The 24,663-nt window shown below is 44.7% G+C and overlaps 1 protein-coding gene across 4 annotated transcripts; it reads right to left on the bottom strand.

The window, feature by feature from the left end:
- Positions 1-10,473: 10,473 nt before the first annotated feature.
- On the bottom strand, positions 10,474-23,429 carry man1b1a (mannosidase, alpha, class 1B, member 1a). Of its 4 annotated transcripts, none has more exons than XM_036529605.1 (15): positions 22,937-23,429; positions 21,649-21,695; positions 20,948-21,087; positions 19,263-19,371; positions 18,661-18,851; positions 17,940-18,088; positions 17,682-17,791; positions 17,264-17,455; positions 16,538-16,686; positions 15,880-16,068; positions 15,381-15,571; positions 14,406-14,526; positions 12,513-12,707; positions 11,906-12,037; positions 10,474-11,496 (listed from the first exon to the last, which is right to left on the bottom strand). In XM_036529605.1, exons 3-15 carry the CDS (start codon positions 21,050-21,052, stop codon positions 11,290-11,292), a joined length of 2,040 nt encoding a protein of 679 aa, XP_036385498.1. In that variant the 5' UTR covers positions 21,053-21,087; positions 21,649-21,695; positions 22,937-23,429; the 3' UTR covers positions 10,474-11,289. The 4 variants fall into 4 exon arrangements, with proteins under 4 accessions (XP_036385498.1, XP_036385499.1, XP_036385497.1 ...); XM_036529606.1 differs by having other exon boundaries at positions 20,948-21,061; XM_036529604.1 differs by lacking the exon at positions 21,649-21,695.
- Between the last annotated feature and the right edge of the window lie 1,234 nt (positions 23,430-24,663).

Below are 24,663 nucleotides of genomic sequence, written 5' to 3'. Positions count from 1 at the left end.
TAGACTGGCCTCCAAACTCATTCACACCCTTTATAAATTGTAAGAAATGATTGTTGAACAGAAGAAACAATTGCATGTTTTTGAAAAAAAAAAGAGAAAAAAAAAACAGCCAAGTTTTTTCCCATCACTGGGGCACAGCAGTGAAAATGTCGACAAGATATATTATTGATTACATATGATTATATATTATATTAAGTCACCTGCTGTTGGTTGTGTAAATTTTTGGAAGCACGCACATTTTCATTTCATTTTCACTTAGTTGATTGTGTGACTGTATTTCCAGTAAGTCTCATCTCACAAATCACAAGGCCCCGGCACAAACAGCACGGGCCATCGTCACGGATTCAGATGTAAATTAACTTTATTTACTGTACAACACAAATCCTATAACGTATGCGGAAAGGCTAAGTTCACAAAAGAAGTACTACTGCAGATCACTCTGGGGACTGCTACAAAATCAATGCTAATAAATTGCAAACTTACCCATCCTCCCCTGTGGTTTCTGTAAACATCCTTACAGGGGAAAAGGATTATTAGTGAGCATTCAGCCTGCAAGTTGCAACCAATTTTGAAGGTGAACTGTTCCCGTAGGTTTGATTTCCGTGTATTTCTGGGCTGTCTGGGTTAATATTTCATGCTGCACTGGTATGTTGTATCACTGCAGAGCAGCAAGAGTTTGCCCTCCACCCAGGGGCTTGTGGTTATCAACAAGTCCCAAACCCATTCAGCCACCACTCAGCTCTGGCAGGAAAATATGAGGCATGAACTCCTAAAGGATGGAAGCAATTTCAAGACGACTTATTGGACGAGCGGCCTGTATCTTTGAGCACAGTGAGGTGGCTATCCTGGGAGACAAAACTCAGCTTAACGGTGAAAAGAATGATTTAGATCAAGAGCGTTCATCAGAAATCATATTGGGGAAAGTCTCTTTAAGCAGCTGAATCAAGTGGAACGACAGAGTCAGGTGGATATAAGATCTCAGTGGCTTTTTTATCATTATATAAACCATCTGAAACCCCCCAGGTCTGTCATATGTTAAATCAATACAGTACAAGGCATTATGTATCTAGAGAGTCATACACTACAGAGCAATGACGGCTGTGCACCATTTAGTAAAGTAAATGATGATTTTACACTCTAGATGGCCCGGATAATATTGCTATTTCATCATTTTCACACATTTCAATGGTACATCTGATGTCGAAATACCCTAATCTGTGACTTACTTAAGCATTATTATTCAGACTATCATTGAGTGTGGTCTTCTTTTAAACTGCATCATGGTTAAGCTCACGCCTGAACTGTATGCTGTAAGTGTAAAACATCTTTCTTCCCCCTGACCTTCTTGTGAACTACCTTGCTAAAGAATAGCGTGCATTAGTCTGTTTGCACACACAGGATGCATGAATACATGTACAATATGTGTCTGTTTGCCTCCTTGATTATGCCTCTAATGGCACTCTTTCCACCTCATTACTCTTCGGAGAGAGCGGGAAAGACTCTTAGAATAAGTGAGTAAGGAATAATGAGAAAGAAAGAGAGAGAGGGGGAGGAAGAGAGAGAGAGAGAGAGAGAGAACGAGACAGAGGGATGCACTTAGTAACGGAAAAAACTTGAGGTAGACAAGACTCATCTTTGAATCTTGAAAATAAAGCTGATATGTCCAATCAGTCAAAGGAATGAAGATGGAGAATCAAGGTAAAGAAAAAGTGGGTTTAGCACTTAGCCATAAATGGAAAAAGTGACTTTCACCAGGCCTTCTCTGATATATAATTCAGATGAAGCAATCTCTCAAAATCAAAGTGTTTAATGTAGCATCACTTCGCACTCACGCACAGGCACACGCACACACACACACACACACACACACACACGCACACGCACACACACACACACAGGGATTCTGCAGATTTTATAGGACTGTGAAATCAGGCTTTGAAAAAGCTGTGAAGTACATTAAGACAGGTAATTGAATCCATGTACAGTCAAGGGAAATGGAAGGACAGTAAATGGCGTGACCTCCAAGATACTGGACAGTAAACTTTCACGTTAAGCAACTTTTCCAACTAGCATCTTGCGGCGCTAGTGAAGGCCCACTTTTGCACAGGTTAGAACCCTGACGAAGGGCAGACAGAGAGGCCACGATTTAATGCCACTGAACTGGTTGCCATGGTGGTGTGACGCACTCTGAAGTCCTCTGAACACACATGTACTTTTTGGCCCTAGCAGAACGGTAGTGTGTTATTAGATTATCATTACTTGACCACTCTTCTCCAAAGAAGGCTGTCAATCCAGGAGCTGCATTTGTGACACACGCAAAGCATTTCACAATGCACCTTCGCCTCAATATAACGCACAGCTAATCTCCCCCCTGAATGCAGCCCCGGAGCACAGCCGGTGTGACGGGCTGGCATTTCCACTGAGGACGGGGCTGAGTATTTTAAGGTACGTGGTGTTAGCCCACGCGGGAGCGCTGAGCTGTCCCGTGGCTTCTAGCGCACGAGTCGCTCGGTTAGCGGAGACTGAAAGCACCTGACATTTCCCTGCCTAATAATCATCGCTCAGCCCACAGCCTCTCTGCAGCACTTGGAGTCAAGGTCTCGGCCCTGCTTTGCTCTGCTCACGCCAATCCAGGATCCTGTTTAATGCATGCCAGTCTGAACCACAATGCATCATCTTGTACGAATGGAAGGAAGAAAAAATAAAGATCCTCGTTCTCAATAAGTAGACACTAAAATGAAATAAACAAACAAGGAAATATTAGCACTGCACCATTGTCTACAGAAAAAATATATGTATATATATGGTGAAGATGTTGAAGATATGTTGAGCTTCAGTCACCATGGACAGAAACTCAACTTTCACCACTTTTGCTTTCCAGAGAAATTAACATCATAATGTGTTTACATATGCTCAGGATAGACAGGGTAGGTACTTTGGATTTGTGCCAAACAGCTTTACTGTCACCAATTGCAAATTGATGAAATTCAAGCACAGTACATGCACCATGTTAGAGAAGCAGAGGAAAGACTGTTAAGCAGAGAGGAGGGATTTAAGATACATTAAACAGGCATTTTGCAAGGAGAATGTTGGAAAGGTCAAACTGGGTGAGAAATTCTGCAAAAATCCAATGGGTTTATTGCTTCCATAAATTTGATATTACATATGGATCCCTAACCCCTTTTTTGGTAAGGGATTTTAGCATATCATGGCAGCTACTGGAAGCTGCTCCAAATAGCTCCTAACCCACCCACAGCACCAGTGTGTATTAGAAACAGCCCCCAGCTTCAGTCAGCTCTGAAAGATAGAAGGTTAATGCACCCAGGAGAGCCTTCCCAGCATGCATTGCTCTCTGATTTCATCATTCCATCTTAAGCCCACAGCTGTGAGGAACATAGAGGAAGACACCTGTCTGTCAGACAAGATATCCCAACTCAGGACTGTGAGTTAATGCTGAGCCACCACCTCTGCTTTCCCAAGTTATGGTATATCTGGTGTTCTCTCAAGACTCACTCCTCATAGTATTATCTATTTCCTTCAGTAAATACATGTGAAACCTGTACGGGTGCAGGTGTGTGGTCTGTTTAGGCACAGGGTCTCTCACTATCTCACTGTTTCTCTCTGTCTCAACAATGCAGTGACTCCCTATAGCCCTTTTCGATATGGTCACGACCAGAGCTGAAAACAGCTTCACTTCACCACAGTGATAAGGAAATGAGAACAATTCAGTTAAATGAATGAACACAGCGATAAAACTGTGAATATTGCAACCATAAGTGTCTCATCACAGTGCTCCCTGAGCGTGGGGAGAGATGGTAGGGAGGGCTCGTTAAGGGCTGAAATGTTGAGCATGGAGCTGTCAGAACAAGGACTGAGACAAATCAATTAAGTCAAATCGTAACGAGGGATAATAGCAATTTCACCCCCGTCAGCACTCCGACAGACGTATCCTTCCTCTTCTCTGCTTGATACTATATTACCATCATGACGGCTCATTGGTTTTCGGCCTTAATGCTTTGCCTTCCTGCGTCTTCTGGTGGTTCCAAATGAGCTCCACATTACTTCCACACCATCTCTTAGAAAGTAGACATTAATTTTGGCCCAGAGGTTACAGCAGGTGATACAGGTGAGCTTCAGTAATTCAAACTCTCCTCTCTCTTCCTCTGTTTTCTGGTATCAGTCTCATTCCAACTCACCAAACATCACTTGCATTCATCAACATAAGAACATATGTACATTTAAAGAATGGGAACAAGCCATACAGTCAATCTTGGGTCTGACACTGATTCCAGACCCACCTTCAGCAAATGCATGAGGCAGAAGTGCTGGTTAAGAATTTAAAAAAAAATTACACTGATGTACTTATGGTGATGGCCTTGGTTCTGTCACTGAAACAGGAGCCATGGTCAAATGTGAGGAAGAAAGAACATGAACATGAAAACAGAATTCAGGTCATTTCAGAGAACTTGGATCAGCATGCCATACTTAGAGCCACTTCCCTGTATATGTGTTACCTGGTTCCTTTTTCCTCCTCCCACGGTTTGGAGTGACTTAATGAGGTCAGATCAGTCTTCAGTTCATTAAAAGGGACAGCCTGGACGTCAATCTCAGAGAAAGCTTTGTAGGCCACCTCGATCTGCGGCATCGCATCCAGCTATACTTAGCTTGGCAGGTTTTCAAGGGTTAAAAAGCTCATAAATAATTTGAATTCAGTGACAGGCTGCCAGATTGCACTCTTGACTATTTGGGCACGACCTGTCTCACACTATCTCTAACTCGACAGATCACAAAGGCCGGGAAGCTAGGCACAAGTGGGGGTGGGTTCGAGAGCAGGGCTCAGCTCAGGGAGACAGAGGGATGGAGGACCACGGAGAACATGCAGGAGGACATACAACCAGCCATCATCATCCTCATCTTCATAAGGGAAACCTGTCAGTGGAGACACCAATTCATTTGGAGATGTTAAATACCTCTCTCTCTCTCTCTCCTTCTCTCTCGTGAGGTTAATAGTGAAGGAGTTATTCGTTTGACATTATCAGAGTTTCACTAATGGAAGGCTTTTTGTAAGGAGACTCTCAGATATGACTTATGACATATGCTGTCTTGTTTGGGGTATTTTTTCTTTCAGATGTTTTCTCTTCGCTCTGCCTCGGTGCTCATGGATTTTTGACTTTATGAGCTTACCTTCACTTGCCATTATTCAATTACAACACGATGTAATATAGGTGTAATTTATCTTGTCCAGATGTCTCCAAAAATGAGCAGAGGCAGTTTCATGCTCTCCAAACGCTAACTTTTTTTGATTTTGCATCCGTTTTTTATGCCTGGGCACTTGTGAGGCTGAGCCCGTAACATCAGCAAATTACAGGAATAATTTAGCCCTGCTTCTCTCTCACACACACACACTCTCATATTTAAGTCCTGATAAGCAAAAAGAACATTTTATAAAAATGGAAACTGAAAGAAACTTAATCATATTTATACATTCCAACTAAACTAAAGTTAGGAACAAGTGAATTACATTAGTGGTGTGAACGGTAGTCCAATGGTCAATCATTACTATGGCAGTAATGATAGGGTTAGAGAAACAGCAGGCAGGAATACTGTACCGCAAAGTACAGTGGCTCTGTATGCGTCTGTCCACCACACGTCAAACTCTCACCACTGTTCCTGACCTTTTACCCATGTGGAGCGCTGTGTTTCAAACATCTGGGCAGTGACATTTAAGATGTTTCTACAGTCAGGGAAGAGGGGAGAGGGGGGGCAGAGCATACCTCACTTCTTCTGACCTGGGAGCCCCCAGACTGCAGTGGAGACAGGGTAGGGGTTCTCTCTGGTGATTGACTTCAAATACAAAGCCTTGGGCAGAAAATCCTGTATCAAATGAATAATATGGCCCATCCGGCAGGCTCTTACCTGGGATAACTCTGCCTGTCTCCTCCCGTCTTGCAACTGGTATATTCAGCCTCAACTTCACATTTACAGCTTTGTTGTCATATGACTTGCTTTTATGAGCCCCTTTTTTCATAATTTGATTTAGACTTTTCTCCTAATTATGCTGCATTTAATTGTTCTTATCTTAGACAACACTTTGGCATTTCACATTAAATAAAAGCTACGCTATAAATAAAATGTATTATTACATGTCAAGAGGCGCAACACCATTAAAAACCATTAAATTAATAAAATGGCTACAAATGATTGCAGACTGCAATGACAATAAACTGCCACAAAGTGTTATTGTATGATGCTGGAATCATAATATTTCTCCAATAGTAACATCAACATGGTTATCCTAGAATTCTGCAATTGTGCATAGTTATAACAAGCTATACATGAGGTGGATTTTCTTGTAAAATACACATAATTCATGGATAAAAAAAGTAGCCCAACATCACATTTCACACTAAAAATCCAGAACCGATGCATTTTTACTGATCCCAGGTATTGCTTTGATTTCCTGAAAGAGAATCTTTTTCCTTTTGTTTCATGCATGGAAATTTCTTACACTGCCTTTATTAAAAATTGTACTTAAAATATGCTTTTTGATGTGTAGACGTTTCCTTGAAACTGACGAAAATTTTGCAGCAATATTCACAGGATGAGAGATGTGCTTAAGGCATGTTAAGTTTCAAAAAGTTCTAGAGGAAATGTTTATGCGAATCGGTTCTGCGCAGATGTGCGCAGGTCCATTAATGACCTTTTCCATGCATGCTGTGCCGCGAGCCATCACTGGCTGCGCCATGGGGTGGAGGAGCTCAGGAATGTACCAGTCAACAGCCAGGTAGTGTAGGTGTAAGTACCACTCACCACCACCACCACACAGGAGCACACAAACACATACGCCCACACACAGACACACACACACACACAGAGGAGCCAGCATGACAGATATTATAGCTGTCTGTTTGTTTTCTCTAAGACAATCAGGAAGACAAAAGCAAACTTCCAGCAGCCAGAGGGAAAGAGTACATAAACAGACGTTTCTATCAAACTCCATCCTATCTGCATAGGACACCACAGTCCATGACCTCTTACCTGAAACACTTGTTCATTACAGAAAGAGAAGGTGAGAGCTTAAGAGAAATGACTAACTGATGGGTGACATCCAGCATTTGTTCTGGCCATTATATAAGCAACTAATAACTGTGACGCAGGAACTCGTGGTTAAAAAAAGCATGCCTGACTGTAGTGTAACTAACTGACCACCAGAGGGCGAAAAGGTAGACATGACTGCTTCAACCACGATGGAACATTCCATGGTCCAAACACTTACATTTTATATCCGTTTGCTTATGTATCCCCTGCGCAAGAAACGAAAAGACTGTGCACTGCAAAAAGTGTACATCACCGTACAATATGTTATTACATTTTAATGGCTATGAGCACTGTATTTTGGATGGAGAGATGAATATCTCTGCCAAATAAAACTTGAAAAATCAGACATTTTTTTTCAAAATTTTATTGCAGACAAAACATTAAGAAAAACTCCTCATTATTCTCTGCACAAGGCATTACACGCAACGTGTGGAAGCCTTTCTGACAAATAAAAAAGCAAAATGGCAGCCATGACAGTTTGCATTGAAACTGAAGGAGCCATCAAAGGAGCCAGACAGAGAGCACTGTGATGTAGGACCTCTTCTGAAGCATACAGGTGTAACCTCACTATCCCAAACTTTCTTTGGAAAAGGATTTTACTACAGAGCTATCGCAGCATGAAAGCACCCAAAACTACTTCCACAGCATTTGAGCCTCAGTCACTAACAGTTAAGCTCTGAGAAGAATAATAGCCTTGTCTTTGGCTCTTCGGAACTGAAGTCGTATTTCAATCCTCCATGGACTGGCAAATGAAGCGAGGCCTTTGACAGTCACAAATACACCGGGAGGACTGTAACTGATAGCTGACTTATCTTCACCTCCTTTTTGACATGTAATCGGGAGCAGTTCATCACTCATCACTGTCTGAGTAAAAGCCTGTATTATGATACAAGGCATCTATATTATATATTGTTTGGTCGGTATGTCAACACATATTTACAGAACATACGCTTACTGATCTTCAATTAATCCCTTGACCCCCTGATGATAATTACAAGCAAAATTTCACAACTAGATTTATAATCATTTGGGGAAAAAAAAAAAAAGTACAAAAACTTCTAAATTCCCATGATCACAAATCTTCTAGCACGGTGAGGATTCATAGTTACTAACAAAAAAAAATACATTTTCATCTTTCCCCCATTGTAAACATGAAAAAGAAAAAATCACACACAAGTTAAGCACAAAGAATAATTATGAATACCTGGCATAAGCACAGCGTAACAAATTCAGAAAAGATAGATGACTGTTTTGAAATGGATTTTTTTTTTTTGCTCAGCACTGCTTAGAAGGCACAAATATGACGTCAAAAAATAAACCCATGACCCATAAAAATCCCATAAAGCCCCTTGATCACAGAAATGTCAGTCATAGGCCGCAGAAAGAGAAGCGCCATGTAAATCAGCCTACCAGGTCACGAGCAATGCAACTGTATCCTCAGTCAGCAAGCTGAAGAGCCAGAACGGTGTCTCCCCTAGATTCCCACTAGTGGTGCGAGCATGAGGCTTGAGGAAACCCAGTGCCTCACCAATTAGGACCAATCATAGCAATGACCAACAGGGATCAACATCTCTTCATAACTTTGTACAAGTCAGCGATTGACAGCACATGGTAGCTCCACCCACTGTAGGGCCTATGAAGGCTCAGTGTTCCATCACTAACACCATCCGGCCAAAATTAACCCAGTGATTTTAGCCATCTGACCTTGATACAGTGAGCGATGCTTGTCAAGAATACAAGGCTAGAGCTACATATAGAATGAAACACAAGATAGGAGGAATGCAGAGCTGGTTAGGGTCAGGGTTAGGGTCAGAGTTAGGGATGGACAGGCTAAAGTCTTATTTTCCCACAATTCTCATGAGGATGAGGAATCTACAAAACCACATAGAGTGATTCAAGAGTATAAAAGCAGACAGCAATAGCTAGAAATTTCCCCACACAGTTTCTGCTTCTCATATATTAATACATAATTACAGAAGAAATCAAAACATTTACCCAAAATTATGTACACCTTATTTGATATCAAGTCATTTAAAAAAAAAAAAGTTTATAAAGTCTGAAACAATACAAAGAGCAAACTGTACATTTTCATGTACAGAACACATTTTACAGATCTGACTATTCTGAAAGTTTAGGTTTTTTTTTTAGAGTCACAATGATTTGAAACTTGTAAAGTCACAATGACTGCAAATTAAGAAATGCACCCATGACCGCAATCTTGATGATCATTGAATTTAAAAGTATGTGACACTGAGAAAGCAGTGAAAACTACGGCATTCCACCAGCCAAGTGTGGGTCCCTTCTACTCTCAGATAAATATACTAGTTCATTAAACACCACTTTCTTCCTAGGAAAAGGACCACCCTAGATGACACAAAGGGTCTGCAGTGGCCATGACTATGACTGATCATAGATCACTGTAACTCGGGATTCAGTCACATTCAAACAAACAAATACAAAAAACTAAATAAAAAAAATAACACCACCTTCATTAAAGCAACCACTTTTCAGCAACACTAACGCACTGTAGCTCTGTCCTTCCACCTCTCATACTAGTGAAAGAATTCACGTGGCTTTTAACGGGAATGATCACTGTCTCCTTAGTCTGACTGGCGAGTCCAGCCATAGTGAAAAAGTTGCCTTGGTCGTAGCTCGGAAAAAAATGTAGATGTATTTTGGCTCTCACGTCACGCACGCAGTGCTGATAAAACATGGTCCATACGATCTGTGCACGGGCACACACACAAAAGCCCTACAATAACATGGCATCCTAAAAAAGTGCAACATGCTTTTGTCCCATTGATCAGTCTGGGCCTCATATTAGTGGACATGTGTACACTAGAGACCTGCTCCACATCTGGATCTCGCATGTGGTCAGAGTGCACTGCGGTCACAGCACTGAGACCACACTCTACAAGCTTCAGGCCGGAATGGCGCTGCATGACCACATCTGTGTCACAGCATTAAGGAGACTGGGGTACTCTCACATATACATGGTAGAATCATCCTTTAAGAGACCACATGATGGTCATCTCCACCATTTACAATGCACTGTTACACATGCAGACTCAGACACGGTTTGCAGGATTTCTCAAAAGTGCTTGTTAAGAGAGAACGCAAGAAGTCTAAAAAAAGAGATACTGTGAGTTACACTCAACAGGGACAATTATTAGGTGCCAAAAAACAAGAAAGAATAAATACACATTATGTTGCTTCTGTACATGGTCCCAAATATAGGGAGGACAGACCAACAATTTGTTAGTCTCTAAACACTATGACCTGAAAGTAGCCTCAAATTAAAAGTGATATCAGTTTCTATTCAAATCAAAGCGATATAGACAGATGCATGTGATCCCCCTCCCCCTTCCCCCCTCCCCAACTAAAAAAAGAAAAAAAAAATCAAACTATTAGTAAATTCTTCATGTATCAAGTACTTGGCATTTCTTCACTAGAAAAGCTTCACATTGTGATAGCTGCAACTGGCTGCGGACCCAACTAGTGCCAGAGCAAAGAGAGGGTAGAGGGGCACTCATGGCCTCCCTCATCTCTCTTGGCTCTGACCTCGGGCCCTTTGCTTTCTTTGAACAGAACTGGAAAACAGGTCCAGCTATGAAAGTGGGAGGTTAGAGTCGCCTCCTGTGTGGTGCATGCAAGCCTCTGACAGCGGCCCGTGGTGTTCCCACTGGCGGCTCATACCTTAAAACAGCTGAATTAGAAAGTGCCTGAGAGTCTGTTCTTTCCATGTCTCCTGGTTCTGCCGTATGCATCTCCTTATCCTCTAAATCATCGCTACTGGACAAGCCAGCTCAATCAACACAAAAGCCCGAGGGGAAAGCAGGGCAATGGCTGGTGCCCTCCTTACCCAAAAATAAACCGCAAAAATAAACTACATTTAAAACCTACAGGACGCAAAGTCAGACCTCCACTACCAGTGGAGGTCAAAAAAAAAAAAGTTTTTATATGTTTCTCAAGGCCACTGCGATCAATTCCTCAAACTGCCACTGAGCAAAACGCATCAGAACAAGGTGAACCTCTGAAGGAGGAACACTGGCAAGGGGACAAAACAAAGCTACTGAAAGAAGGAAAGACAGTTGCGTGTCCCCCTGCTCACTGTCAGATCGTCATCCATGGAAGCCCTGAGGTGAGCATACGTCTACGCGTCATTTCCTGTGGCAGCAGGTGCGCTTCCTGTTACGGAGCGGTGACCCAGATGGGGAACGGGTGGGCCTCTGTGTTGAAGACATACTTGTCCAGGTTGATAAGGTCCATATCGTCCGAGAACAGCAGGTAGAAGTACTTCAGCGTCTCCCCCAGGAAGAAACTCTCCATCTTGTCCCGGGGGTTTGGGTTTAAAGGGTCACGGACGTTGCTGATGGAGGTGTAGCCACCAGAGGGGACCTGCAGACAGGGAGAAATGACACTGCATTTGCCAGCACCGATTGAGTCACAGTCACTGTGCTGTCATTGATGGTCCTGTGGTTTTGTTTACTTGCTTGTTATTGTTATCAAATGCAGCTACTCATCAGTGAGCGCACGCAAAGACAGTGTGAGAACTGAAGTAACTGCAGTGTAGACACAGGTTTCTTAAATCTGGTTGAAACCTAACCTTAACCCTAACCATAACACCAACCTTAAACCTAACTCCAATACTAACCCTGACCCAACCCGATACCTAACCCCAGCCCTAACCCTGACCCAGCCTTACACCTAAACCCAACCCTGTGACCCTACTGACCCTAACTCTATCCTCTGCCCAAACCTGGGCTCGGACCCATTCTCGATGAAAGAGTCCCATATTCTCACTCACCCTGGTGTACTTGTTGAAGTTCTGAAAGATCTCCCAGCCCCAGTCCTGGTACTTCCTGTCCTGGGTGAACCTGTACAGGTAGAACAAGCTCTCCACCGTCTCTGGCCTCAAGAGGTTGTGCCTGTCTGCAGGCTGAAAGAAGGGAAGCCCTGGGTCAGTCCCATATATAACCACACTCAACATACTTACATCTCCTGTGTGGATTCACTGCACTGGGAATAGTATTTAAATCAAGCCTATAGCATGAGCATTGTACAGCTTATACAGCTACACAACAGTAGTAAATCAGTAATGTAACAAATTGGGGTTATCACAGGACTGTCAAATACTCGGCCAAGGATATTTTATATCCCGTTTACTCTTAGCTCATTGCATGATGTAATTCAAAAACAAAACATTAAAAGGAAAAGATTAAAAAAAACTTAAAATGAGAAAACCAAACCTAACCATATCATTATTATTCATTTTGCCATCAGTGACATGATTTTACATTAGCTTCAGTAGGAAAGGTCTCATGCTCTATGCACCATAAAACATTATATGTCCATGACACTGCATGATCCCTACCATGTACTGTATGCCCTGTTTCCCACGGCGCCCCACCCACCTTGACCTCTACGTCGCGACCGTTGCGGGGCTGCATGTTGAAGTGTGCGATCTCGGGGCTTAAACCGGTCTCCATCTGGGCGTACATCTGGTAGCAGGTCTCCATCAGCTGCTTGGCCAGGTCCATGTGGTCGGAGGGCAGCCCATTATGGGCGCCCAGAGCCAGCGTCCCAGGCAGGAAGCAGACCAAATGGTCCTGTCACAGTGAGAGGGAGACGAGGGGGAGAACGAGTAAGAGGTGAAGAGACAGTACCACGGAGAGCCAGAGATGCTGGTATTTTGCATATACAAATGACAAACATTCACTGTGAAGGTGAGGATGATGATGGCTGGTTTGTATCCTTCAAAAGAACAGAAAACTGTTCAATACTTTCAATGTCACTGTTCTGGCATAAAGAGGGCAAGGGAAAGTGACACTTTTTTTGAACTGCAAAAAAAACAACAAAAAAAAAAAGACATTTTTTTCAAAAATTGCACAGGTTTGCTCCAGATATCTAAGCCTCCATGTTGGGCAGAAACCTTTAATACTCCGAGGGGAGGAAGGGAGCTGTGTGAAGCCACCTCTGCCTGTCACAGCCTGAGAGACAGCGGGTGACAATAAAGCAGCATCACTTTGTTGGTGTTATTGTTAGTATTATTGTTCCCTTTAACTGTTGTTGTGTTGTTACAGAGAAAAAGAAGTTACGTGGACAGTGTTAGACCTGGGGACACATGATGGCTCTTCTACTTTAACTTCTCCCTAAACCCTCTGAATCTCTGTACAACACTGCACCCTGAGAAATTAATCTTGGTGAAACAGGAAATTCTCAACAAAATGTCTGACTATCAATGCATGCTGCTTTCAAAGGTGGCAAAAGCACGATCCTGTACTACAGCATTTGCATGAACAAATGTGCAAACAATGTGACAAGACAATCTGAAGTTCTTCCTATGTAGTTTGGAGCTATTCCCAAGCTATTCTGCCAATCAATCCTGTTATCTGATTACACATGCCGCCTCCCAGAGTACAGGCCACATTAAATAACTCCTGCAACTGGCAGTGCGGATAAGCTTCCTAACTAATGCCCCACAAATGCTCAATACAAACATTCGTCCAATCGGCAGGGTCATACGAGCTCATTGGGCAAACTTGATTACAGCGTCGCCACGCCAGCATCAGTCCCCTGGGGAAACTGTGGCACAGGGCACCTTTGTTTACAGCAGACATAAAAAGTACAACAGTCTTTTTGGATGTTTACTTTTTCAATTTACTGTGGATCGTATAGCACAACATTAATGCAACTAAACTACACGTGAACTAAATTCTTAATGCCATTATGTCAAGCTCGTGGAGGTTGTAACATAAACATTAATGTAAATAAATTCCCTCTGTAATACAAAAATGAACTAGTTATAAGCTGCTACCCTGGGGTAAATGGACTGACAAATTGGCTATGCACACAAATCTGCGGGGAGGAACCTTTCTAATAGGTACTGAATAAGTGAAGAACATTAGTTTACAGTCCCAATCGTGCGCAGTAGCTAGTTCTGCTCATCTTTAGCTCTCTTTTCCTCACTTTCCTGCAACATTAGGGCTCTTAAGTGGTCCTGGGATGGGTCATACATGCCGCATATACAGGCAGTGGTAGGACTAGGGCTCTGCTCTGAGACGGGGAAACACACATTAGGCTCATACTCCACACAGATGGCTTTCTCACGCTGTGGAGAGACTCGGCACACATGTGGTAATGTGAAATGGTTAGGTACTGGGAGTAGCACCAGGCAGTAAAACGTAGACACATTGCTAGGTACTGGAAGTAAAGCATGGACAGTGCAGTGACATGCAGACAGGTCAATAGGTACTGGGGGCAGAGGTGTAAGCTGGGACACATGCGGGGTCTCTGGGCCCACCCACCATTTTAGGGCTAAATCGCCCGTTGGACAGCTCCCCTACAAAGGTGAGCTTCATGGGGACGGTCTGTCTCAGGAGGTTCTTCTTCACCCCCTCTATAGCCTGCACATAGTCCTCCAGCAGCCTGCAGAATGAACACACACACATGCCGCGCGCACACACACGCACGCACGCACGCACGCACGCACGCACACGCACACACACACACGCGCACACACACACACACACACACACACGCACACGCACACACACGCGCACCCGTGCGCACGCACACACACAGACAGATACACACATACACACGCAAAGACACACACAGACATGCACGCATTGCATAACACACACACACACACACACACACATCATGATTTAATGAGACAAAATGGTACTGCCATATAGAGGAGGTTAATGAAGACAAAGGCTAAGCTGCCGGGGAAGGTGAAGGCCCAGCTGCACAAACACACTGCCGCGCGGAGGAAGGTCAGCGTCAGCATTAACATTATCAGCTGTGCCTCTCCTTGGCGACTGCACCCGCCCCGGGTTTTATGCACGGGGCTCTCATACAGACGGAATGCAAATGAAGCACTAAGAGGCGGGGAGATTAATCTGCCGACAGCCTGCAGACGCACCGTGAAGAGAGGTGCTGTAGTAGCGGATAAACCCCACCGTGAAGAATTACTGACGGCGCCGCTACACTCGAAAAGACGCTTATGTAGAAACACGGGGCTGGATTCAGTCCCACACGTCCGCAACTCTGACTCACAGTTAACTACAAGCGTCGCTTGTACGTACAGCTTGGCGGGTTCAGCGATATCCAAGATGGCGCAAGTAGACCATGTTATTACTGGAAATAGATTTTAGGAAAATTTTGGAAATAGAATTTAGATCAAAGTTATGAGTAAATGTGGATTGAAATCCTGGTTGCAGTGGGTCGGTGGGGCACAGAGATAGGATGGGAGGGGACAGGACGGTCACACTCACTCCGTCTCCTTTTTGCCCCCCTGCAGCCACTGCTTCAGCAGGTACTCGTAGTAGCTGTCGGCCCGCGCGCCCAGCGTGAACACCCCGCGGTGGGTGAACTGCCCGCTGTTGGTGTTGATGAACATGGGCACCAGGCCGTCCTGCTTCCCCTCCAGCTTGTGGACCATCCTCATCACCTCATCTACCGCTTCCTGGCAGAAGGGTGAGAGGAATGAGGGTTTAGGAGGTCAGGAAAACATGGGGATTACCAGTTACCAGGGGGCGGGGTGTGGGAGGAGGTTGTTAGATCAGTGTTTGAACAACGCTTGAGTGATGCTTGTGCTAAAGCCAAATGCTCTTGTTTGGAATTGGCTCCTATTTACTCCACAAAGAGGATGATCTGAACGTTTGATTACATGACTGGGAGGCAGTATATGAGCAAAGAAGCCAAGGGTAGTAGGGGCAGGGGATGTCAGCTGTGGACCCAGCGCTCAGATCTGCACACAGTTTCCCAGCTCACCCTGTAGCGGGGGTCCTGGGTCAGGCGGCTCAACTCCCTAAATTCCAACTGGATGCTCGTCACTTCTGCCACGGTGCTGTCCGAGGTCCAGCGAGGGGGATGCGCTGTGCCCTTCCCGATGTTCACATCTGAGTACGGGATTTTGGAGGGGGTGTTGAAGGCAGGCATTAATCTGGATCCAATATCTTTCTAAAATGAGGAGAGAGGGAAAACACCTCAGATGAAAGTCAATGCTGTTACATTAAATTTATTCATTGTTTATCCGCAGCAACCACACCTACACAGGAGTCTGCCGCACGTTGATACAGTAACCAGTGCTATACTCAATACAATACTTCAGTAATCGAAATTACAGAAACAGCTAGTGTCAAAGTGGGTAATTACAGTAATAACCCTAAACTACTACAGAAAAAGGCAAGATTTAAGGGCTGTAACAACTAGGTAGCAGAGCCAAGATAGAGTCTGAATAGGTGGGTCTTCATTCTGCGGCAGAAGATGGCCAGTGACTCTGCTGTTCTGACCGCTCTCTTTTGGCAGCTCATTACACACAGGGGCCAGAGGAGACCAGGACAACGCTGAAGGGAGCTTCTGATCAACTGAGCATTCAAAAAGCTCTTTGAGGGGAGAACAGTGATGCTGTTCAGGCTCTGGGACTCACAGCTTTGTCGAAGAACAGGCTGTCCCCGCTCAGGTGGTAGGTGCTGAGCAGTCCGCCCATGATGCGGATGGTGCTCTCGAACAGGTTCACGTCCACGCTTTTCGAGAAGGACAGCTCCGTGTCCACCCACTTTCTGGCCTCCTCAAACTCTGCCCGAGTGAGAAAGGAGAACACGCACCGTCATTATGGCTTCCAGAACATCTGTAAAACCACACAAGAACTTTCACCCCAGTACCGGACAGCAGTGTCTTCCTATCTAGCCAAGCCCAATCCACAACATTCTGCCTGGCAATCAACATTAGAGAGACAGATTAGGGTAATGACCCTCTGATGATCTGACGCTCCATCCCGGGGGTGGAATTGTACTTCAAGCCTCTGTTTGCCACAGAAACACAGAAATTGAGTCATCCAACCTCAAATAACACTTCCATTACCTTCTACACCCAGCTGACCCTGCAAGGTATATTAAACATTAACAACAGACTGAATGTTGCAAGGAACATATTTGCAGAAAATTGACAAACCAGCTGGAACAAACTCAGCAGTTCCACATTTCCCTTATTCGTTCCTGTGGTCCTGTGCTCTCACAGGCCACTATTTCACGCAAAGGTCCATTTCCTCTGCTCTAACAGATCATTGCTACAGTCTGGTTCAATTTCCTCTACTCTAATAGATCAAGGTGTCCTGCATTGAGAGTTAGTGATGAGGGCATTCTGAGCTCAATACCTTCCTTCAAGCCCAGGATCCACATGGTGTCCAGTGCATCAATCAGGGTCAGGCCCAGACCAAACCACTCCCCGTACGACTTGGAAACAGGCTTCAGCTCATCGTGACCCCAGGCAAACTCCCTGTAGCCTTTCCAGGCATGCCTGAAGGCCTCTTTCACTGCCTCCAGCCGTTCCGCATTGCGCGCTGTAACTACTCACACACATGTACACACACACAAATTCTGTCAAGCAAATATCAGCTGTTTAAAACAGACTGCTTTATAATTCTACAATAACCACTTTGGCTTGTTTCTACTAGCCAAACAGTGTTTCTAACTACCTATTTCATGCAGAGCTGAGAGGTAAAATTAGTACGCAGGCCACATGGGACACAATGCCTGTGATTGCATGTGAACATTAGAAGGTAGTGTCCCCACCTGGCCCCACGGGGGCGCCATCTCCAGCCTCGGCAGGTACTGTGTCCTTTTCCTTAGCAGAGGGCTGGGGCTCTGTGGCCTGGTCGGCCTCGATAACAGCACCACGCCAGCTGAACGGAGACACACAAGCACATATGAACACAAAAATGCCCGCGCAAACGGGAGGTCATCGTCTTCACAGCGCTCTTCAGGCTGGTCTCTTTGATGAACCTCCTCCTCCACTCTCGTCAGCCGTAAGGCCAGGCAGCAGCGGCTCACCTGATGACCGGCTTCCCTCCCTCCTCTTCCTCCTCTCCGTTCTTCACCTCCGGCCCGGGCTTCTCCTTCGCCTGCCAGTCCGTCTCGTTCTCTCGCTTCAGCCGGTTCTGCAGGCTCGGGGGCCCGCGTTTGTTTGGCAGCTGCTTCTTCTGTATGACGAGCGGCAGGGAGAGACACAGGGAGGCATTTACAGGGAGCGCTAACACAGCACAGCCCTGTCACCGCTGCCTCTGTTCACTCCCTGCACATCCGCCTGGCACGCCGCCTCATTCAGCCTCACAATCAGCCATGACTGAACAGTCAATTTCCGCTCAGCCCACTCAGCGCTGTGCAATTGTCTTCTGTCTGGATGTGGTGCCACGTGGGTCAGCACCACACTGTCTGAAACAGTACAAACTTACACCACCCTAGCTATGCAAGGCTTCCAGCTTTAAAAAAAAAAACACTGCAACACTCAGAACTGGGGGGGGGGGTGTATTGGAAGATGATGAGCTGAGTATGAGCATTTATAGGAAATGCACTTCTTCAGGATGGCTGACATAGCTCATATTTTAAATAATATCTATTCAGACAGTAGGGGTGTTTAATTAGGCAATTTGAGCAAAGTGCCTAGCTCAAGCTCAAGGGACAATGGCAGCACCACACCTCAGATCCAAATCTGCAACCTCTGCATTCCAGTTTACCGTTTTTGAGAGACAGGAGACAAAGAGGAGGCACCAACCGCAGAAGGGGGCTTGGGCAGGACCAGGTCGTTCTGTTTCTTTGGCTCAGGAATAACCTCTGGGATGACCCCTGGAACCGCCCCTGGTAGGACCCCTGGGAGGACCCCTGGGAGGATTCCTGGGAGGAAAGGCTTCAGGCCCCGGCTGTCTTCACCATCCCAGTCATCCTTCACAGACCTGTCAGAGAGTCCTGGACATACAGCCACACCCTTATCACACTCAGGCTATATATCCGTATGTTCATCACCGCTTGATGGCCCAACTGATGGCCACCATTTTTAGTAAACACTGGATTGAACTTCTTTATTTTTAAAAAAAACATTAACAGCCAAAGAATCCGGGAGTGATTCCTTTTTTCCTCTTAAGCACAGGTCTTCTTCCTCCCATTTCAAGATTGTTTTTCTCTCATGAAAACTTTTAATCTTCAAGTAACAGTAGGATTATAGTGTGCCACAACAGGACTCGAATAACAGTCCCCCAAGGATAAAGATCATATCTTGTTTCTGCAATCAATCATGATTATGACAGAGAGCACTGTCCCTACTGGCAGTGTAGGGTATAACAGCTTGTGCTGTCTGTTGTAGTGGTGTAGTGGTCCTACCTCTCCACTGCTCTGTCAGGTTGTGATAGGACACAATCCCACAAACCAGCAGCAGCGCCAGCAGGAAGAGGATAAGACTACGCTGTAACCGGGACAGCTGCTTCCATTTCTAGAGCAAGACAAAAAGGCAAAGAGAGTGAGACAGGAAAGAAAGGGACATTAGAATCACAAGAGCAGGCAACAGTGCCAATTCATGCTGCTGTGCTTGCTCTTCAGTATGTAAATTTTCTGACTGAAAGTTATTGGAAAGATCATTTGCTGTATCATTCACCATTTTCTCGTTCCAGCACAGGCAGTCCTTTGACGAGACCGATAAACCTTGTATCACGGTGACTGCTGACACACTAATACACTGTTGAATGTTCATTTGAGAAGGAGGAACATCTTTTGGCCATCTTCCAGATTAGGGTGTGGGGAGAGATTCGATTTGGGAGGTCACAGAGCCACAGAGAAACGGTCAGATAAAGGGAGGACAGCTTCCAGGGTGAATCCACATAAGCATGCATTTACATTCAGACCAACTCAAATAAAAGCAATCTGCATAAGGAGTGAGCACTTAGCTTCAGACAGACAGAGGACGTAATCTAAGAGGCCCCAAAAGGTTTGCAGTTATGCATCTCTAACGGTACTGGTGAAAGAAAGGACAATATTAGTATCCACAGCTCAGCCTTCATAGAGCTCATGGGAGAGATCCTGTCCCACACCAACGGTTTTGTCTTTTTCAGGGGGTGCCTCTCAACTGATTCCTGCCCTATTTGCCATTCTCTAGGGCTGCTCTGTCACTAAGAATCGCAGCCCAGCTGCAAGCTGTCATATTCACCTGAATATTAAACTTGAATGAGATTTGTTGACATCACCTGCGATTGTGGCATTCAGCTTGATTACTCATTCAGCTTGAATGGATACACTTCTGTGCTTCTCTGCTGGAATTCGCACCGGATGAGAGCGTCTGCTAAATGAACGTAATGTAATGTAACATAATGTAATGTAATGGGTCAACCGAAACCACACTGTCATGTTTACTTTTGGAGGGTTCCTGCACCCCCTACCATCCAAAGCTTTCATTGTCACCGCAAGAATAAAACGCAAATGGAAAAAACCCTGCTGCTTTTGAATTTTGCACAGAGGCCCTGTATCACAAGCAGCAGTGCACTGTACATATTCAGCAATGCACAGGGAAGCACTTGATACACGGTCACCACACCGGGAAAGCAGACAGCGCTGCCCAACTCCTGCTGCTGTCACCTGTTCAGTCAAGCCTGATATTTCAGCAGCATTTTCGTGTTAAAACCACCTGTGTATGAACACCAGCTGAGAAACGAAAGCTCTGTGACCAAAAAACAAAAAGCAGTGAATGACACTGCATCAGACAGACCAGGAACACCCCATATTCTTTCACAATAGCCACTTGGGCTTGTTTTCGCTAGCCAAATGCCTATACTACTACACTCACTGTTTTTTTTTTACGCAGGCCTGGGGGTTCAAATGAGGGTGCAGGCAACAGGGGACACAATGCCTGTGGGTGCATGCGAATATTCGACTGCAGTGCCCTAACCTGTCCTCATGGGGGCATCTCATGGGGCCATCTCTGGGCTCGGCAGGGAAATGTCAGAGACATCGTGCTGTAAATGACATCTGGGCGCCACACCGTGGACGGATGCGGGCATTGTGGGCGGTGCACTCACCCTCCAGCAGGACTGCCGGCGCCAGTGCTTGCTGTTGTTGTAGCTGTGACCGTCCCGTTCAGTGAGAGTTAATGAAATGAAATCCTTCCTGGAGGGTGGGTACATCTCTCCAGCCTGGCGGGAGGGTCATAGACGCAGTGCTGAAGGGGGGATGGGGTGGGGGGTCAAGGATGGACCAGGAAAAAGAGCCACATTCGAATGCGCGTATTACATTCCCTTTTATCTCCAAACTCCTCTTCCTATGAGTGGATTAGGGCTACAGATCATCAACAGGAAGTGTAGGCCTATGTGTCAGGGGGAGCCTGTTTCCGTAGCAACAGGACTGCTGAACGCTCCCTGCTGAAACGTGAGGTGTGGCAGGAAGACAAAACTAAAGTGGGACACGCAAAAAGATATGAATTAGAATCTGCCATTTACAAGTTCCACCTGTAAAGCCTACACCTTCACTGCAACGTAACAAAGGAAGGCTGCCTTTGATGCCTTAAAGTCTCTTTGGTGAAATAAAAACATAAGAAGTGTTCAATAATACATTCAACAAGACTAAGAGGCACAACAGAATGTATGAATTATGATGGACCTGAGATAAGACTCTCCTGCTTCTATGTCATTCTCTCAAGTGCTTCCTGAAACCTCTGCGGAGAGGACCAACAATCTCAAAAGTTCAAACAGGTGACCGTATCATGCTTGTTCATTGAGCATACCTGTGTTAATCCATCCGGTCCATTTATGACTCCTTCATGGGCTGTGGCTTATGAAATTCAAATTCAAAAATGAACTCCATCAGAATTCCGGTACTTCCAGTTTGCAAAGGAGTTTAAATGAATATTTAAGCTGACACTGAAAAGCAATTTGCTGCCTTATGAGTCTCCTCCTTCTGACTGTTCCCAGCTCTCTATTAGTGCTCATCTTGTATCTAAATACCTTGCATTTTCAAAGATATTTCCATCAGATAAAATGTGTGGCCTTGGTGCTTATTACACTTATTACCTCCACCCTCTCTCTCTTCCTCTGTAACCCCTTGAACAGACTATTTCTTGTTAAATAATTCTTTCAGAGGGTCCTTGGTGTAGCAATGAGCTATGTGGTAATGTTCATGGAGGAGGCCTCAAAGAAAGAAAATACATTTAAAAAATGATAGAAAATAAAAACACACTACATTCGTGATAATCATGGGACATGCCCACATGTCTCATTAAGCACCAAGGTTTGACTGTATCAACCAAAGAAACCCAAGACCAAGACTGGACTGATAATGCCAAGATGAGACTGAAACATTAGAACACTGACAATTCAGAACCGCCACAGACTACAAAAAGGGCATATTTTACTGCGACACCTGGTTATACCGAGATCGAGATTCCACAGATATCAACAGGCAACAACATAGCCAGTTAGCTAATGAAAGTCAATGACAATGTCCATACGACCAACACTGTCAATGAAGATCTGATTCTGTGCTAGCTAAATTTACGCTTTGAAAAGTTTGTCTGATTTTTTGTGGACTTTCGCGGCAAACTAAGTTGGCAGCTTATCAGCTAGCGAGCTTCTCACTTAGATGGCACAGCAGCCATCGATACACCTGTTTGCTAGACTTCATTCATACTCAGTACGACTCACCTACTGACGACGTGTCATTTCTGAGTCGAGGACATGCATACCCACCTACAGAGTTAGCTATCGCACAGAAATCAGAATCGCGACACATAGCTATCTAGGTCCCGCTTTTAACATAGGTTATTCTAGCTAATAGCTACCTAGCTAGCAAACCGGGACAGCTTTGGCAAAGTGACAGGCTAACGTAGCTAACGTTAAATTCACTACCGAGGTGGTCTAGATGGCAACGGAACAAATGAAATAACTCAGACTGAAATTAGGATGAATGAGTTCTTCGGGATGCAACAGTTCTCCAGAAGTAGGCTATACAGTCGAGCTAACTTAGCTAGGTGGCCATTAACTAGCTAGCTCACCAGGAAACGCTACTCAACCTACCCGTTCTGACGAAGCGCCTCCCCTGCTTCTTCCGAAGACTCCACAAGCCCCTTCGCCTGAAGGCGTCAGTCAAGATCGAGGCATCACGCGAGGCCTAGCAAGTTAGCTAGTTAGTTGCCTTCAAGACAACGGGTTATTGTTAACTGCATCTGTCGAGGGAAAAAACTTGCCTGTCAATAGCAGCAAGCTAGCTAGCTACGTAGCAACGTGAGCTAACTAACTTGCTATCAAGCCAGCTGTTCTTCCCACTTTCCCCTCCACAATCAACATTGCTTGTGGATAGTAGCTAGCTAGCTACGCCTGCTTCCAAGTCAATTCCCAGAACTATTTTCAGAGCTGAATTTATGTAAATTACCGATTAATTAAACAAGTCATTGGTTTTGTATTGTTCGACTCCCTTCCTCGTTCACTCACTTAAAAAGCTGCTCGTATCATTAGCTTGTCTAATGTTTACGTGACAGTTAGTTGCGCCATATGACTCCGTAAGGATTAATCGTTGCCGCGTCATCATTCTCGTTTAACCCCTGCTTTGCCACGCTGGAGAGTGGACCGCGGGTAAAAGCAATACGGCTCCCACTTTCAGTTATCTCATCTTGTTCTGGCATTCATCCTGCGAGTTCTGAGTGCGGTTTTCGTTTGTTTTCTGGTTGACGAAAGGTTGACTTTAAAAGGGACATTACACCGACTTTATATAATTATTTATAGTTAACTCTGGAATGTTGACTTCAGTGACCGTTTCAGCTGATCTCTTTCAACAGCACTGCCCCAGGGTCCAGAGTCGTTGGAGCTGCACGCACATCCGATTTCCTCAAGAGGTTGGGAAATTCATTACCAGGCTAGTCATCATAGCTAGAAACTCTTCTGTACAGTGCAACTGTCAATTCAAATTCTCATCCAAGGCCATCCATGGTGGGATGCTTGTGGTAGGCCCTAGGCTTTTGCAACACTCTACGCTCAAACCAACAGAATTTCTGATCCCATTTGCACGTGCAGACATTTCAAAGCAAATCACAGTTACAGTAATCACCACTAACCACTTCTTGTAAGTAGAGATAGTGAGCAACATCTAGTCTGAGTGGAAACCTGCCGACATTTGTGAAGGGCAGGTTGTTCACCCCTCTCATTTGTCAGTCTCATTTCTTTGCACAGACTGTGATTGGAAGATCTTGCCACTGAGGAGGGGAGCTAGTTTACTAGTTTACACAGATCATGTGTTTGGTTAGTTATGTGTAACCACCCATCATAAACCAATCAAAACACTTTTAATTCCATGGCTAAATAATGATGATTGATTAAAATCAGTGAGCAATTAATAGCACACAGTGCTATTAGTAGTACATATTATGTATCACACTTATGTATAACGGTGCACCTTTATTTGTAGACATAGCATGCAAGCTAATTTGCTAATGAATCACAATTGTTAGCTAATGCTCACAGAAAAAAATAGGTAGCTTTGTGTTATCCATTGTTTTTTGAGAGTTACATGCTAGCTAACTCCTTAGCCGCAACATAAGATCATAACATTCACTATCATTTCATGCGATCGGTTAAAAGTCGTCATCAAGTGATGTTTGGGCATTACATTACATTGGCAGAATGAGTGCTTCCGAAGCTGACATAACATCACATGAAGCGATGGAAGCAGAACTGGGCATCAGAATGTCTAGAGTAAAGCCAGGATGTCTAGATTTTAAGGTCGCAGGTTTTCATCCCAGTGAGACAGT

This window comes from Megalops cyprinoides, chromosome 5 (assembly GCF_013368585.1).
Source record: "Megalops cyprinoides isolate fMegCyp1 chromosome 5, fMegCyp1.pri, whole genome shotgun sequence".
Taxonomy (NCBI): Eukaryota; Metazoa; Chordata; class Actinopteri; order Elopiformes; family Megalopidae; genus Megalops; species Megalops cyprinoides.
The sequence above is the reverse complement of the archived record's forward strand: the minus strand, read 5'-3'. Positions and strand labels throughout refer to the sequence as shown.